We start from the raw sequence: 16,959 nt of genomic DNA, 5'->3' as shown, positions 1-16,959 counted from the left end.
GCTACCCTCCAATCCATGGGAACTGTTCCAGAGTCTATAGAATTTAGCACGTAACCATTGCTTTATTACTTATCTCATCTTTTCTCTTACTCTTTTCAGCCTTCCTGGTGTCCTTCACTTTTGACCTTGATCATTGAACTCAGTTTGTCAATAAAAAAGTCTCAGTCTCATTTACATTAGTCTTATTTCACAGTACACCCAGATGTTTTGAGCAGTCAAGACAAACTGCTGAGTATTAACCATTACATTTTAAATATATTTGTGATACCCATTTATGCCAAGAACAATCCACATGGTTAAAACTGTTAGATTACATACTGTTGAAAAATGATACACACGTTGCACTCCTAGTGAGGATAGATAAGAAATAAGACTTGGGCATCATTGGACTGGTTGGTGGCTATGTCAGGCTGAAGTAGGTCGTCTTCTTCTTAGGCAGTCCGTCGGAACCGAGGATGACTTGCTTCCACATTAAAAATGAGTTCTCAGGTGACTGATGAGTCCAATGCGGGACCTACAGTCTCTGTCACAGGTGGGGCAGATGGTGGTTGAAGGGGCGGGTGGGTGGGGTGCTTGGGTTGACGTGCGCGCCTTTCGCTGTTTGTGCTTGGCTTCCGCTTGCTCCCGGCGAAGAGACTCGAGGTGTTCGGCACCTTCCCGGATGCTTCTCCTCCACTTTGTGCGGTCTTGGGCCAGGGATTCCCAGGTGTCGGTGGGGATGTTGCACTTTTTCCAAGGAGGCTTTGAGGGTGTCCTTGAAGCATTTCCTCTGCGCACCTGGGGCTCTCTTGCCGTGCTGGAGCTCTGAGTAGAGCGCTTGTTTTGGGAGTCTCGTATCGGGCATGCAAACCATGTGGCCCATCCATCGGAGCTGATCGAGCGTGGTCAAAGCTTCGATGCTGGGTGTGGTGTATGTGCCTTTAAGAGCAATTGAGGTGTATGTGCCTTTAAGAGCAATTGAGGTGTATGTGCCTTTAAGAGCCCCAGGTGTGCGTAATGCCGGTAATTGCCACTTGGGCTATATAAGCCTGTGTATTGTGTATATCCTTTAGAACCCCCCCCAGACTTGCTTAGTAAATACCTATGAACCAACTCCTGTCTTCAGTGTCTTTATCTACACACGGACACTACAGTGGCGACGAAGTGGAAACGGACTTACCTGCAATTCGGCAGCACCTCAAAGACATCGATTCCTCCAGCGTCCAGAAGACTCAAGGAAGTAATAGAAACTGTGGTTTCACCAGCTGGCCAAGCTGGTGGCAGGTACTGCGCTAATCCTTCCTGGGCGTCAGGCTGGGGCTCCAGCGGCGGGCTCTACAGCTGAGACAGTCAGCGAAATCGGAGGCAAGCAATAACGGACTGGGAGGGTGCACTCGGGAGACGGCCGGCGCGGCAAGCAGGTCAGCATTTAGACCTCCATCGGGAACGAGTCTCCAACAGTGAATAAACGGAAACCACAGTAAAACAACGTTGTTATCGGTAGCAGCGGCGGGAAAGCGTGGTAAGCACCATATCGTTGCTACAGAGAGAAAAAAAAAAAGCGCGGGAAGCGCCATATCTTTTTTTTTTGAAATGCCTAAGTCTGGCAATATTGATGCTTGTGATAACGAAACAGAGCCTAACTTTGGCAATATTGATGTTTTTGATAACAAGATAGAGAATTGGACCACATATGTAGAAAGAGTGGAGGTGTTTTGCACCGCAAATGGAATAGAAGATGAAAAAAAAGCTTCAGTGCTTCTGGACCTAATGGGCGCAGAAACATACAAGCTGTTACGCAACTTAATCACTCCAGCCGAACCGATGGACAAGAATTTTGAGGAGATTGTTAATACCCTACACTGCCAATTCGAGGCAGGACTGGCAGATTCTCTGCAAGACAAATTCATCTGCGATCCCCTAAGTGTAGAAACACAAAAAAAGGTATCTTCTGGAAAAGATTTAACACTGGACAAGGCTTTCAGTGCAATAGGAGCGGCAAAGATACAGCAAAGGCCACAGGACTTCGGCACCCATGAAATGACACGGGGTTTCAAGAGATGTTATCGCTGCGGCAGATCCAACCATGACCAGAGGGATTGCTGGTTCAAAGAAAAAGCATGCAGGCGATGTGGAAAGATGGGACACATTCCACGTGTATGCCGGTCTGAAAATAAAAAATCCACTAACGGGAAAAGAATCAATAAGGAAAAGCACAGAAAGGTACAAATGATGACGGACAGTAGCTCCAAAGACCAGAAGAGCGATAGCGACTCCGGGAACAAGAGACTAAGCTCTCTCAAATTACATAATGTAATTGCCAATGAAGATTACCAGACCATTTGGGTTACCCTCATAATAGCAGGGTCCCCAGTTAAAATGGAGCTAGATACAGGATCAGCTCTAACCGTAATAAATCGACGAGATTACGAGAGGCTATTTTCGCATATACCTCTAAAAGACACATCCATTATCTTAAAAACATATACGGGGCAGAAAGTATACCCCAAAGGAAAAATAAAGGTGCCTGTGGTATACAACGGCAAAGAAATACAAAAGTTGTATTTATACATTCTACAAGATGGTGGTCCACCGTTGTTGGGACGTGAATGGATAAGGAAGATACGTTTAGACTGGCACTCCATTCAGGCACTGACGGTGACCAATAAGGAAAAAAACAATGATGACATCATACCTGAACGATTAAAAGACATCTTGGCCAACGCCAAAGAAGTGTTTCAAGAGAAACTAGGAACCTTGAAAGGCATCACCGCCTCAATAAAAGTGGACGATACAGCAATTCCCAAATTTTTTAAGGCACGACCGGTGCCATACGCAATACGTCCGGCAGTCGAAGCAGAGCTGGAGAATTTGGAAAAGTCAGGCGTATTATCCAAAATAGATTGGAGCGAATGGGCAACACCCATCGTTCCAGTCATGAAAAAAGCATTGAAAAATAACTCTGAGGAACAGAGAAAAATTCGCATCTGTGGGGACTTTAAGGTGACTGTAAACCCGGTCCTTCACACGGTACAGTATCCTCTTCCGAGGATAGAAGATATTTTCGCCTCACTATCCGGAGGGAAACGTTTCACAAAAATTGACTTGGCACAGGCATATCTACAAATGGAGGTTGAGGAGACCTCTAAAAAGTATCTCACAATAAACACACACAAAGGCCTGTACCAGTACAATCGACTGGTTTTTGGAGTAGCATCAGCTCCAGCTATCTGGCAAAGAGCTATGGAGCAAGTCCTGCAAGGGATTCCGGGGACTCAATGCTACCTAGACGACATCCTTATAACAGGAGAAAACGACAACGAGCACCTTGCCAATTTGGAGCAGGTGCTCACTAGGCTGAAAGAACGGGGCCTACGAGCAAATCGCCCCAAGTGTGAATTTTTTCAAAATCAAATATCATATTGTGGCCACATAATTAATAAGGAAGGGTTGCATAAGTCACCTGAAAAAATTGAAGCAGTTATAAAAGCCCCAGCACCTGAAAATGTTTCACAATTAAGGTCATTCCTGGGATTAATAAATTACTATCATAAATTTTTACCGAACTTATCAACTATTCTACACCCTCTTAATGATCTTCTACAGACAGGAGTGATTTGGAAATGGAACGAAGACTGTAAACGTGCCTTCCATAAATGTAAAGACTTAATCACATCCGAGAAAGTTTTGGCTCATTACAACCCATCACTACCAATCAGACTGGCATGCGATGCATCCCCTTACGGCATAGGAGCAGTATTATCCCATAAATTCCCTGATGGCTCAGAACGGCCGATAGCTTTTGCGTCACGCTCATTAAACACAGCTGAGCGTAACTATGTCCAAATAGACAGGGAAGCACTCAGCCTGGTATGGGGAGTGAAGAAATTCAACCATTACCTACACGGACAAAAATTTACCTTGCTGACTGACCATCAACCCCTCATCTCCATATTCAACCCTAAAAAAGGTGTTCCCATTATGACAGCACAAAGATTACAGAGGTGGTCCCTTTTTCTAGGGGCACACCAATACAACATTGAATACAAGGGGTCAAAACAGCATGGGAATGCTGACGGTTTATCGCGCCTACCGTTGCCAACGATAGAAGAGGCACCTACAGTAGACCCAGTAGAGATAGTCCACTCTACCATAGTGGAATGTCTACCGGTGACAAATTCTGCCATTGAAAGGGAGACAAGAAATGACCCTACTCTCTCACGGGTCTACGATTTAACAGTGAATGGATGGCCAGCACATGGCGAACCACTGTTGCCAGCATTCTCGCAAAGAAGAGAACAACTGTCAGTGTGCCGAGGAACCTTGATGTGTGGATCCAGAGTGGTGATTCCACCCAAACTCCAGGATAAAGTACTAAAGGAGCTTCACGAGGGGCATCTGGGTGGAGTGAAAATGAAGAACCTAGCTAGAGCATTTGTATGGTGGCCAGGTATCGATGGAGACATCGAAGACATGACCAAGAGCTGCCTAGGATGCCAGAAGGTCCAAAATGCTCCGCCACAGGCCCCTCTACATCCATGGGAGTGGCCCTCATTTCCCTGGCAAAGGGTACACATCGACTTTGCTGGTCCATTTATGGACTCAATGTTCTTAATCGCAGTTGATGCACACTCCAAGTGGCCGGAGGTAATAAAGATGTCCTCCACCACCACGGAAAAAACCATCACAGTATTAAGGACCATATTTGCCAGGAATGGGCTGCCGGAACAGATATGTTCTGATAATGGACCGCAATTTGTGTCCGAAGAATTCAGAAAGTTCTTAAAGAACAATGGGGTAAAGCACTACATGTCCGCCCCATACCATCCCGCCACCAATGGATTGGCTGAAAGGCTTGTCCAGACCTTCAAGAAGGCCATAAAGGCCATGGGTAATGAAGACATAAAACTTCAGCACAAGGTGGATAACTTCTTATTTGCATATAGGAATGCAACACACATGGTTACCAACCAAACTCCCGCCATGATGTTCTACAATAGAAACCTAAGATGCCGGCTGGATTTGGTCAAGCCCAACATCCGAAGGGACGTGGAGAACCGGCAGTTTCATGGTATGAATGAAAGGCCAACTAGGGCCTTCCAGATAGGCCAACCGGTTTTGGCCCGGGACTACCGTACCGAGAAATGGCGGCCTGGAACTATCTGCACACGACTAGGACCACTGATGTATACCGTGGACATCGGAGAAAGCATAATAAAGCGCCATGCTGACCAAATCATCAAATCATCCGAAAAGGGACAACCTACACCACCACTCTATACATCTAACGATGAAGTAGAGATACCCATATCTACCTCCGATCCGGTGAGACTGGAACCCGATGAACCCGACACTGGCATTCAAGCCGAATCAGCCTTGCCAGAAGAACCTACTACACCACCAGAAACTACTACACCCCCGAGGCGTTATCTGGACCGAGTCAGGAAGCCTCCTGAGAGACTAACTTATAATTAATTAATACAGCAATGTATATTATTTTGCATATAACATGTAATTAATAATTACTTAAAATATGATGTACTAGTTAGCTAGAAGGGGAGGAATTGTGGTGTATGTGCCTTTAAGAGCAATTGAGGTGTATGTGCCTTTAAGAGCCCCAGGTGTGCGTAATGCCGGTAATTGCCACTTGGGCTATATAAGCCTGTGTATTGTGTATATCCTTTAGAGCCCCCCCCCCAGACTTGCTTAGTAAATACCTATGAACCAACTCCTGTCTTCAGTGTCTTTATCTACACACGGACACTACACTGGGGATGTTGGCCTGAGCGAGAACACTGATGTTGGTGCGCCTATCCTGCCAATGGATTTGCAGGATCTTGCGGAGGCAGCATTGGTGGTACCGCTCCAGTGTTTTGTGGTGCCTGCTGTACATGGTCCATGTCTCTGAAGCATACAGGAGGGCGGGTATTGCTACTGCTCTGTAGACCATGAGCTTAGTGCCGGGTTTGAGGTCCTTTACCAACCTGCCCCTGCCACACAGTACTGCTCCCCGATTATCAAAATCCATGATGAGGCCTTTGACAACGTGAACCACTTTCCATACCTCGGGAGCCTACTGTCGACAAGGGCATATGTCGATGACAAAGTCCAACACTGTCTTCAGTGTGCCAGTGCAGCCTTCGGTCGCCTGAGGAAGAGAGTGTTTGAAGACCAGGACCTCAAACCTCGGCTGAAGTAGGTACAGACAGTATGGCAACACGTTAAAGGTGAAAAACAAAGAGGATTGAATCATGTGAGGATAACAGTATTTTCATAGGATACTGTATTAAAAAGTTTTAAAACAAAACTGAATATCACCTTAAGTAGACCCTTTAAGTAAGCAGGAGTGCCTTCTTGTGTACTTCTCTCATCCTGCAATTGTGTCAATGCAAAATACCCAGATTTGCAGTGTTAAAGCGTAGATGTGGTGCAGTGTGCTGATACTCCATAGTTTGTTGAATCAGAGTGGTAGGACACCGGCCCATGTTCCCCACTGCTTCACACAATGAGTTCCAGATCTCAGTCAGGCAGAGGTGTTAAGTGAGGCCAAATGTTTCTCCACAGGTGGCAAGCTTAAAGCTTGCATTTAAGAACTCCAGCCAGGGCCAAAGTGCTGGTGGTGGTCCTTATCCTTGAACTGCTGTCGTCCTTGTGCCGATGGTGCTCCCACAATGGTGTGAGGTAGGGAATTCCAGGATTTTAATCCAGCAACAATGAAGAAATGGTGATACATGTCCAAGCCAGGATGCTATTTTTCTTGGAGAGGGACTTGCGGGTGATGATGTTCCCATGACAGTATTGCTCTTGTCCTTCTCGATGAAAGAGGTGCTATCAAAGTAAGGTGGCAGTAAGCTGAGTTGCTGCAGTGCATACTGTAGATAGCACATGCTGCAGCCACACTGCACCAATGGTGGATATTAAGGTCAGTGCCAATCAAACAGACTACTTTGCTGTGGATGGTGTTGAGCTTTTTGAATGTGTTACAGCCGCACCCATCCAGGAGAATGGTGAGTATTCCATTGCAGGCCAGGCTTGAGATTTGTAGAAGGTTGAGAGGGATTATGAGGTCAGGGGGTGAGCCACTCATTACAGAGTACTCAGGCTCTGCCCTGCTCTTGCAGGTTATTTGTGAGTAGGTCTTGTTTGATGGCACTATTGATGACTCCTTCTATCACTTTGCTCATGACTGATAGGAGGCTGACGTGGTGGTAATTGCCCAGGTTAAATTTGTCCTGCGTTTTGTAGTTAGGACATACTTGAGCAATTTTCCATGTTTTCGGTTAGATGCCAGTGTCAAAACTGCACTGGAACAGGTTGGCTAGTTCTAACGCACAGGTCTCCAGCACTGCAGCCGGGATGTTGTCAGCGGCCATTGCCTTTGCTTTGTCTAGTATATTCAGCTGCTTCTTAATGTCGCATGGAGTCAACTGATTTGACTGGATATTGGCATCTATGATGGCAGGGATCTCAGGAGAAGGCTAAGCATGATGGCCCACTTGGCACTTTTGACTTAAGTTGCTTGCAAACACTTCAGCTTTGTCTCTTGCATTCATGCTGGGCTCCTCCATGGTTGAGAATGGGGAGGTTAATCGAACTTCCCACTCCCGTTACTTGCTTGATTTCAACTACCATTCTTGACTGGATATAATAGGACAACAGAGCTTTGCTCTGATTTATTGGACGTGGGACTATTTAGCTCCGTCGATAACCTGCTACTTTTGCTGTTTAACACATAAGCAGCCCTAATTACAGCTTCACTAAGTCGGTATACCATTTTAAGGCATGCATGATGCCTAGAAAGCTCTTCTATAATCCCAATGAACCAGGATTGATCTACTCTGTACATCTGATATTTTAGATTTATTATAGTTTCACCTTTTGAAGGTTGTTCGATGTTATTGTCGCTTTGTAGGTATCATCAGAGCTGGCAGCGCCCATTTTATGGATCTGTGGCTGAGAAGGAGGAGTATAGGTAAGAGAACATGGGACCAGTAACACAATTACTTGCAAACACTAGAAGGTACTCGGTAGGATTTCTATGTTTAAATTTGCATTAGTGTTTGTGTGCAGTAATATGTAAGCATGCAGGTGCAGCAGGTGGTTAAGAAGGCAAATGGTATGTTGGCCTTCGTAGCAAGAGGGTTCGAGTACAGGAACAAGGATGTCTTGCTACAGTTGTACAGGGCCTTGGTGAGACCGCACCTTGAGTATTGTGTGCAGTTTTGGTCGCCTTATCTGAGGAAGGATGTTCTTGCCATGGAAGGAGTGCAGCGAAGATTCACCAGGCTGATACCTGGGATGGCGGGAATGACGTATGAGGAGAGATTGCATCGATTGGGCTTATACTCACTGGAGTTTAGAAGATTGAGAGGGGATCTCGTCGAAACCTATAAAATTCTGTCAGGCCTGGACAGACTAGATGCTGGAAGGATGTTCCCGATGGCCGGGGAGTCCAGAACCAGGGGTCACAGTCTAAGGATAAGGGGTAGGACATTTAGGACTGAAATGAGGAGGAATTTCTTCACCCAAAGAGTGGTGAACCTGTGGAATTCTTTGCCACAGAGGGCGGTGGAGGCCAGTTCATTAAATATATTCAAGAAAGAGTTGGATATATTTCTTAAGGCTAAAGGGATCAAGGGATATGGGGAAAAGGCAGGGACAAGGTACTGAATTTGGATGATCAGCCATGATCGCATTGAATGGCGGAGCAGGCTCGAAGGGCCGAATGGCCTACTCCTGCTCCTATCTTCTATGTTTCTATGTACATACACTCAAAATGCATGGCTTTGCTGAATCCTTCATATGTCCAATAATCGCACCTTCCCTGAAGCCCTGATCAAGAAGCATCAGCTTGGCTCAGTGGTATCTCTCTCTTACTTCTGAGTCAGAAGGTGTGGGTTCAAGCCCCAATCCAAGGACTAAAATGGGTAATCTAGGCCGACGCTTCAATGCAGCGCCATTGGAGGTGCGAACAGCTCATCTGCCTGTTCAGGTGGACATAAACCATCACATGGTACTATCTGAAGATGAGCAGTGGCGCTCTTCTTGTGTACTGGCCAACATTTACATAGAAACATAGAAGATAGGAGCAGGAGTAGGCCATTCGGCCCCTCGAGCCTGCTCCGCCATTTAATGAGATCATGGTTGATCATCCAAATTCAGTACCCGGTCCCTGCCTTCTCCCCATATCCCTTGATCCCTTTAGCTTTAAGATATATATCTAACTCCTTCTTGAATATATTTAATGAATTGGCCTCCACTGCCTTCTGTGGTAGAGAATTCCACAGATTCACCACTCTCTGGGTGAAGAAATTCCTCCTCATCTCAGTCCTAAATGGCTTATCCCTTATCCTTAGACTGTGACCCCTGGTTCTGGACTCCCCGGCCATCGGGAACATCCTTCCTGCATCTAGTCTGTCTAGTCCTGTTAGAATTTTATAAGTTTCAATGAGATCCCCTATCATTCTTCTGAACTCCAGCGAATATAAGCCCAATTGACCCAATCTCTCCTCATACGTCATTCCTGCCATCCCAGGTATCAGTCTGGTGAATCTTCACTGCACTCCCTCCATAGCAAGAACATCTTTCCTCAGATAAGGTGACCAAAACTGCACACAATACTCAAGGTGTGGTCTCACCAAGGCCCTGTACAACTGCAGCAAGACATCCTTGCTGCTGTACTCGAATCCTCTCGCTACGAAGGCCAACATACCATTTGCCTTCTTAACCGGCTGCTGCACCTGCATTTATCCCTCAACTATCACAAAACGTAACTGGTCACGTATCTCATTTGCTACTTGTGGGCCTTACTGTGCACAAATTGGCTGCTGTATTTTCCTACATAACAGTAACTACACTTCAAAAGTCATTACTTCCTTGTGAAGTGCTTGGGGGCATCCTAACGAAGACATGAAAAGCACTGTAATAATGCAAGTCCTTTCTCTTTTTATTTTCCCACATCCTAAATCTCAGGTCTGTTGGTTCTTTATGCTCCCACTTCCAGCCCCCGCATATGCTCTAAACTCTAACATATTTATCTCTGCTTGGTTACTTTAATCTGTAGCAGACACTGGAGCTTTTGAAAGCTGTTCTAGCAAGGAGATCATTTATTTATTTTTTATCACAAGAGGAATAAAAGTTTCTATCATTTCTGACCACCTCCCCCATTCCAAGACCCCACAGGTTCATAATTGAGAATGTACTTGGGGTGTTTTGCAAAAATGGTGGATAGAACAAGCTAAATGCTAGTTATTTATTTTGAATGGTTTTTTTTGGCGGGTGGGGGGGGGGGGCGCGCGGGCAGTGGCGGCCCAGTCACTATCTGAGCAGGTAGAACCTGCGAGCTGATGAAGTCTCTTTCTATGTTTGGCTGCTTAAGGCATGAGATCCGGCAGCTGCTAAAGCGGCAGATGAGTCAGCAGTGGGAGTCCCAGCGCTGTGCCCTGTTCACTCGCGCCAAAGAGGGAGAGGCAGCACGGGAAGCAGAAAGGCAGGCAACTCTTCGGGACATCGAAAAGCAGAGTGCACGCTCCCATTTTCTTCAAGCATTCCGAGATGAAAACAAGAAGGTGAGATGGTCAGATTTTCCTGTGGAGCAGGTCTTCAATGCCACTATTTAAAAACTGAAACTTTCTGGAGCTAAATTTGATGTTGATTAGATTTGCTATTTGAGCTAGTTCACTCAGTCATGCAATGTTGTGTTTTTTTTAAATGTATTCATTCACAGGGTGTGAGCTTCACTGGCAAGGCCAGCATTTATTGCCCATCCCTAATTGCCCTTGAGAAGGTGCTGATGAGACACCTTCTTGAATCGCTGCAGTCTGTGTGGCGAAGGTACTCCCACATTGCTGTTAGGTAGGGAATTCCAGGATTTTGACCCAACAACAATGAAGGAACTGTGATATATTTCCAAGTCAGGATGGTGTGTGATTTGGAGGGGAACTTGGGAGGTGACGGTGTTCCCAAGCACCTACTGCCCTTGTCCTGCAGGGGAGGTGCCTGGGGATTGGAAAGTGGCAAATGTGACACCATGGTTCAAGAAAAGGTGTAAGGACAATCCTAGTAACTACAGGCCGGTCAGTTTAACATCAGTGGTGGGTAAAGTTTTAGAAACACTAATCAACGAAAAAGTAACAGGCATTTGGAGAGATTTAAGCTAATTAAGGAGAGCCAACACGGGTTTGTAAAAGGAAGATTGTGTTTGACTAATCTAATTGAATTTTTTGATGAAGTAACAGAGAGGATTGATGAAGGGAATGCAATGGATGTTGTCTACATGGATTTTCAGAAGGCGTTTGACAAAGTACCACAAAGAAAGCTGGTTAACAAAATTGAGGCTCATGGAATAGGTGGGTCAGTGACAGCTCTGGCTTAAGGACAGAAAACAGCGAGTTGTGGTAAATGGCTGTTTTTCCAGACTGGAGGATGGTAGACGGTGGTGTACGACTGTTTTTCAGACTGGAGGATGGTAGACGGTGGTGTACCCCAAGGGTCAGTGCTGGGGCCACTGCCTTTTCTGATATATATATATATATATAAATGACCTGGACATTGGAATACAGAGTAGAATTTCTAAATTTGCCGATGACACCAAACTTGGGGATGTGGCAAACAGTGATGAGGACATCAATCGACTGCAACAGGACATAGAAAGGCTAGCAGAAATGGCAGATGGAATTTAGTACAGAGAAGTGTGAGGTGATGTATTTTGGCAGAAGGAACAGGGAGAGGCAATATACACTTAATGGGACAGAGGGACCTGGGAGTTAATGTGCATAAGTTCCTGAAGGTGGCAGGACATATTGAGAGAGTGGTTAACAAAGCATATGGGATCTTGGGCTTCATAAATAGAGGTATTGAGTACAAAAGTAGAGAAGTTATGCTGAATCTTTATAAAGCGCTGGTTAGGCTACAACTGGAGTATCGAGTCCAGTCCTGGTGACCACACTTTAGGAAGGATGTGAAGGCCCTTGAGAGGGTGCAGAGGAGATTTACCAGAATGGTTCCAGGGTTGGGGGATCTTAGCTACAAGGACAGGTTGGAGAAGCTGGATTTGTTTTCATTAGAGCAAAGGAGGTTGAGGGGTGATTTGATAGAGGTGTACAAGATTATGACAGGTTTGGATAGGCTAGACGGGGACTAGATTTAAGGTTTTGGGCAAGAGATACAATGGGGATGTGAGGAAAAACTTTTTTACAGAGCGCGTGGTGATGACCTGGAATTCGCTGCTGCCGGACATGGTAGAAGCGGAGACACTCAATGTTTTCAAGGGGAGACTGGATAGGCGCTTGAGGGAAATAAATTTGCAGGGCTACGGGGATAGAACGGGGGAATGGGACTGACTAGATTGCTCTAGAGAGCCGGCACGGACTCGATGGGCCGAATGGCCTCCTTCTCTGCCATTATGACTCTATAAGCCTTGGTATGTTGCTGCAATGCATCTTGTAGATGGTACACACTGCAGCCACATTGCACGGATAGTGGAGGGAGTGAATGTTTAAGGTGGTGGATGGGGTAGTGTGATTTATTTGCTATTGGGTCAAGATCAGGGAATTTGTCAATAAATAGTTGATAAAGTGAAGATTCCTCTTTTTTTTACAGAAATGGCCGCTGTTTTTATTCATTATATAACAATCATAGAAACTAGTTGGCTTAACTGTGTAGGAAATATGAATGTTAAATCCTCCATAATGCCCACAATATGGCAAAAGTATTGTACTGAAAAATCCCAACATGTAATCTCTATTAGTTGAAGTGTATCAGATGAATCTCCCGTTTCACACAAATTAGGATTTACAGTTTGTCTAGAGTTTTATATACGATGCCTGAATTAGTTCAGTTCAAACCGTCCTATATAGCCCTGTCAAAAAGAGATTGATCGACAAAATCAGATCGGGCAACAGCGTGAAGTACTGAGTGAAGTACATCTCAACACAAAGACCCAGTGCGGTAACACTACTTTATTTTAAAACATCTACTGTACTATAATTAGTACCATCATAAATTAAGTATTGGTGTTCTGACTTTGGGTCAGCGATAGATACCATCTCAGGTTCAGTCACTCCCCTAAGTGGTCTGAGCGTATCACTTGTCTGATAGTACAATCCAGGGATGTAACTGCACCATCACCTTAAAAGCTGAACTGGATCCTTGTATCTTTTGCATATGTCATCTTGCTTGACTTAAACAAACTAATTTCTCTGCATTCTGACTTTGAGCCTGCCTTTTTTTTTTTACGGTCTTTCTACCTCAGCATCTTCAGTTGCAAAAGCTAGACCACTGTTTAGCGGTCTGTAATTCTGCTTTACTCCTGACTTTTCAGTCAGAAAGAGATCAAAATCCTTCCAATGCAATGGTTGTGAGGTATTTATCAATTATGCAGACAAGTTATCAAATTGCTTATTATTTGCATTCCATGAGGAAACAACATCAAAGGTAGTCTATTAGCATATTAACTAGCTACTGCCTCAGACCACACCCCCATCCTTTTTAACTTGCAAGAACAAACCATGCTTTTAAACACAACATTCAAAGTGATTTTTTTTCTCTCAAATCCTTTGTGGAAAAATAGCCAAAAATCCCAAACCATGACAATTAGTGATTACTGATATTTAATATCAATCAACAGGACCTAAATAAGAACTAGTAGCAGGAGTAGACCATACAGCCCCTTGAGCCTGCCCTACCATTCAGTAAGATCATGGCCGATCTTCGACCTCAACATTACTTTCCCGCCCGATCCCCATATCCCTCGATTCCCCGCCCGATCCCCATATCCCTCGATTCCCCGCCCGATCCCCATATCCCTTGATTCCCCTAGAGTCCAAAAATCTATCTCAGTCTTGAATATACTTAATGACTCAGCATCCACAGCCCTTTGGAGTAGAGAATTCCAAAGATTCACAACCTTCTGAGTGAAGAAATTCCAAATCTTAGTCTTAAATGTCTGACCCCTTATCCTGAGGCTATCCCCCCCCCCAGTTAGACTCTCCAGCCAGAGGAAACAACCCCTCAGAATCTTATATCTTTCCACGAGATCTCTTTCTTTTAAACTCGAGTATAGGCCCGATCTACTCAATCTCTCCTCATAGAGCAACCCTCTCATCCCAGGGATCAATTTAGTAGGACATAAGCACATCAGTTAACCTAATTCTAAGTATAATAGCTCAGCATTAGCTGGTTTTCAATATTACAGTGTGGCAGACGCTATCTGATGTTTAGTACAAACTTAAAATTAAGTCTACAGTCCATATTCAGTGCATCATTGGTAGGCTTTCAACGTTAAGGTTGTTCCTCAACACCCGTTATATCCCACCCAAGACTAAACATCTCCAAAGTGAGTAACATTAACTCGCTAAGTCTATTGTCATATCTAAGAGATTTGAGTTTCAGTATCATGCTCCTTGTCCTCCTTTGTACCCTCTCTAGGGTCCTAATTTATAAGAATATAAGCCCAAGTTGCAGTTCATTTCAAATAAACAACATATCTATCTAGCAGGTGTTAGCCATGGTTCAGTGGTAACACTCTAGCCTCTGTGAGAAGGGGTCATGTCCCAGTCCAGAGACTTGAGCAGAAAATCTAGGCTGACACTCCACTACCGCACTGAGGAAGTGCTGCACTATCAGACGCATCGTCTTTCAGATGAGACGTTAAACCGAAGTCTCGTCTTCCCTCTCAGTTGGACGTAAAAGATCTCATGGCACTGAGAAGGGGAGTTTCCCCCAGTGTCATGGCCAATATTTGTCCCTCAAACTATCAGTAAAAAAAAATTCTGCTCATTATCGCATTGCTAGTTTGTGGGACATTGCTGTACCTGTTTCCTACATTACAACAGTGACTACACTTCAAAAGTACTTAATTGGCTATAAAGCGCTTTGGGAGTCCTGAGCTCCTGACCAGCACTATATAAATGTAAGTCTTTTTGTTTGTTCCCCTCAGCTGATGGAAATTCAGTGGAAGGAGAAGAGGTTAGCGAAATCCTTGGATTCTCTACGAGAACGTGAGATGCTGCAGTACAATCCAATCAACTGGAGCTGTACACTGAAATAGATTTCGGCCCTCAATCTGCATCTGTCACAATACGAATAGACACGAGGTTATTGTGTTTTCGTAATAAAGATTAATTTTTAATGTTTTGCAATCTCTTCAACCCTTGTGACACATAGTCCCACATGGCGGTGGGGCATAAAATAAGGAGCAAAATATTAATTTTAAAGTTCCCCCTCACCTCAATTTTCAGCAAGCTATTCTACTGTGGGATAAAGCCAAGTTCAACAATATCTACATATGCAAACTTTCCAGAAAGGGCCATTGGATAATAGAGACCTCAGCTGATTTTCTTTTAACCTCCAGTGGTCCCGAGGTCAACTGTAGAATCCAGGTTGCCACTTAAAAAATCACAACAAAGATCAGTGTTTGGGGTGATTTAGTGTGTACACAGGGGGCTTGTGAAACCTGGAGAGAGCCACAGGACACTAGGCCCACCGTTGAAATTTTCAGCACTGGAAAATTCGTGGCTGTAACAGACACAATCAAGATCTAAATATACAGTTAGTGTCGGTGTAACTCAGTGGTCGCACTCACCTTTGAGTAAGAAGGTCCAAGCCCCACTCCTGAATTTGATCTAGGCAGGCACTTTAGTGCGGTTCTAGGAAGCACTGGCAAAAGGTGCCATCTTTTAAATGAGACATTAAACCAAGGCCCTATCTGCCCAAGGTAGGTGTAACAGATCCCCATGGCACTATTCAAAAAACAGGGGAGCTTCCCAGTATCCTGGCCAATATTTATTCCTGAATCAAAAGCAGAATAACCATTCAATGATCTACTGCTGTTTGTGAGCAAAGTGGCTACCACATTTGCCTAGAATAGTAACTACACTTACATAGTATTTACAGCAAACAGGCCCTTCAGCCCAACAGATTCATGCTCATGTTTATGCTCCAGGCGAACCTCCTCCCGCCCATCTTCATCTAACCCCCATCAACATATCCTCTATTCCTTTCTCCATCGCATTTATCTAGCTTCCCCTTAAATGCATCTATGCTATTCGCTTCAACTACCCACATTTGAACCACTCTCTGGCTAAAGAAGTATTAATAGGCTGCAAAGCACTTTGCGAAGTCCTGAGGATGGCACTATATAAATGTAAGTTCTTTCTAGAGCGGTTTACTTTTTTTTTAAAAAGAGTAACTTGAGTAACAAAACAGATTACACTTTAAAATGGAGTAATAGTCATTCCTAATGGGCAAGGCTTGGTGAGTCTGAGTCTGGGTAACACCAGACCATTAGTAAACCATGAGGATTTGGAACTTTAGTAATTCTACACGTCCCCAGGACCCTGGTGTTAGTGGAACCCTGCAAAATCCTGAGTGTTCTGAGGATTGTGCCCATGTCACGCCATCCCTTTGAATGAAACTTTATTTCACCATGCAATACAACAGCAGCTACAAAGTTTTAACCTCGAAGGGCCAAATGGCCTACTCCTGCTATCTTCTATGTCTAAATAACACAAGAAAAAAATGCCAGGGCAAACGCAATTCAAAAAAGGTTTGAATTTTCACTGGCAGTAAAGCCAGCACCACTACTTCCAATTCCCTAACCATCTCCAGTTCCCTCATCACATCCTGTATTTTGTGTTCAAATTACACAGCTGTGTAGAAGAGCTTTTCCTTATTTCCTGCCAGCCACATGGTCAGCAGCAAATTAGAGGTCAGCTGCCGATCACAAGGCGAGTACTTAATGTCCTTATTGCACACAATTTGAGGTTTTACAACAGCGTGAAATTAAAAGGAAAACCTCTTCCACTTTTTAATTGGAACACTTAGGCTTTGCATTATTAATGTAGTGCTTAATGAGGAGTCCAAAGTATTTATCTCATTTAAAAAAGGGATCATCAGGCTCCCATTGCAAAAGGCAACTTTCCTGTGTAATGTATCATCCCCGTAGCTTTATCTAGGAAATGAAAGTAATCACATGCTTCA

The 16,959-nt window shown here is 44.5% G+C and overlaps 1 protein-coding gene across 3 annotated transcripts in view; it reads left to right on the top strand.

Moving 5' to 3' along the window:
* Positions 1 to 15,114, top strand: part of LOC147111220 (uncharacterized) — a 33,223-nt gene extending 18,109 nt beyond the window's left edge. For 2 of the 3 annotated variants that reach the window (XM_086001898.1, XM_086001899.1), the window contains exons 4-6: positions 7,892 to 7,951; positions 10,358 to 10,547; positions 14,918 to 15,114. In XM_086001898.1, the coding sequence (XP_085858024.1) occupies positions 7,892 to 7,951; positions 10,358 to 10,547; positions 14,918 to 15,028 (361 nt within the window). In that variant the 3' untranslated portion in view covers positions 15,029 to 15,114. The remainder of the gene's footprint in view (positions 1 to 7,891; positions 7,952 to 10,357; positions 10,548 to 14,917) is intronic. The other variant, XM_086001900.1, reaches the window with a different exon arrangement.
* Positions 15,115 to 16,959: the final 1,845 nt, after the last annotated feature.

The sequence above is a fragment of the Somniosus microcephalus genome, chromosome 11, assembly GCF_052327205.1.
Source record: "Somniosus microcephalus isolate GS21.2 chromosome 11, FLI_Smic_1.0, whole genome shotgun sequence".
Taxonomy (NCBI): Eukaryota; Metazoa; Chordata; class Chondrichthyes; order Squaliformes; family Somniosidae; genus Somniosus; species Somniosus microcephalus.
Note: the sequence above shows the minus strand (reverse complement) of the source record. Positions and strands in the feature narration are given on the sequence as shown.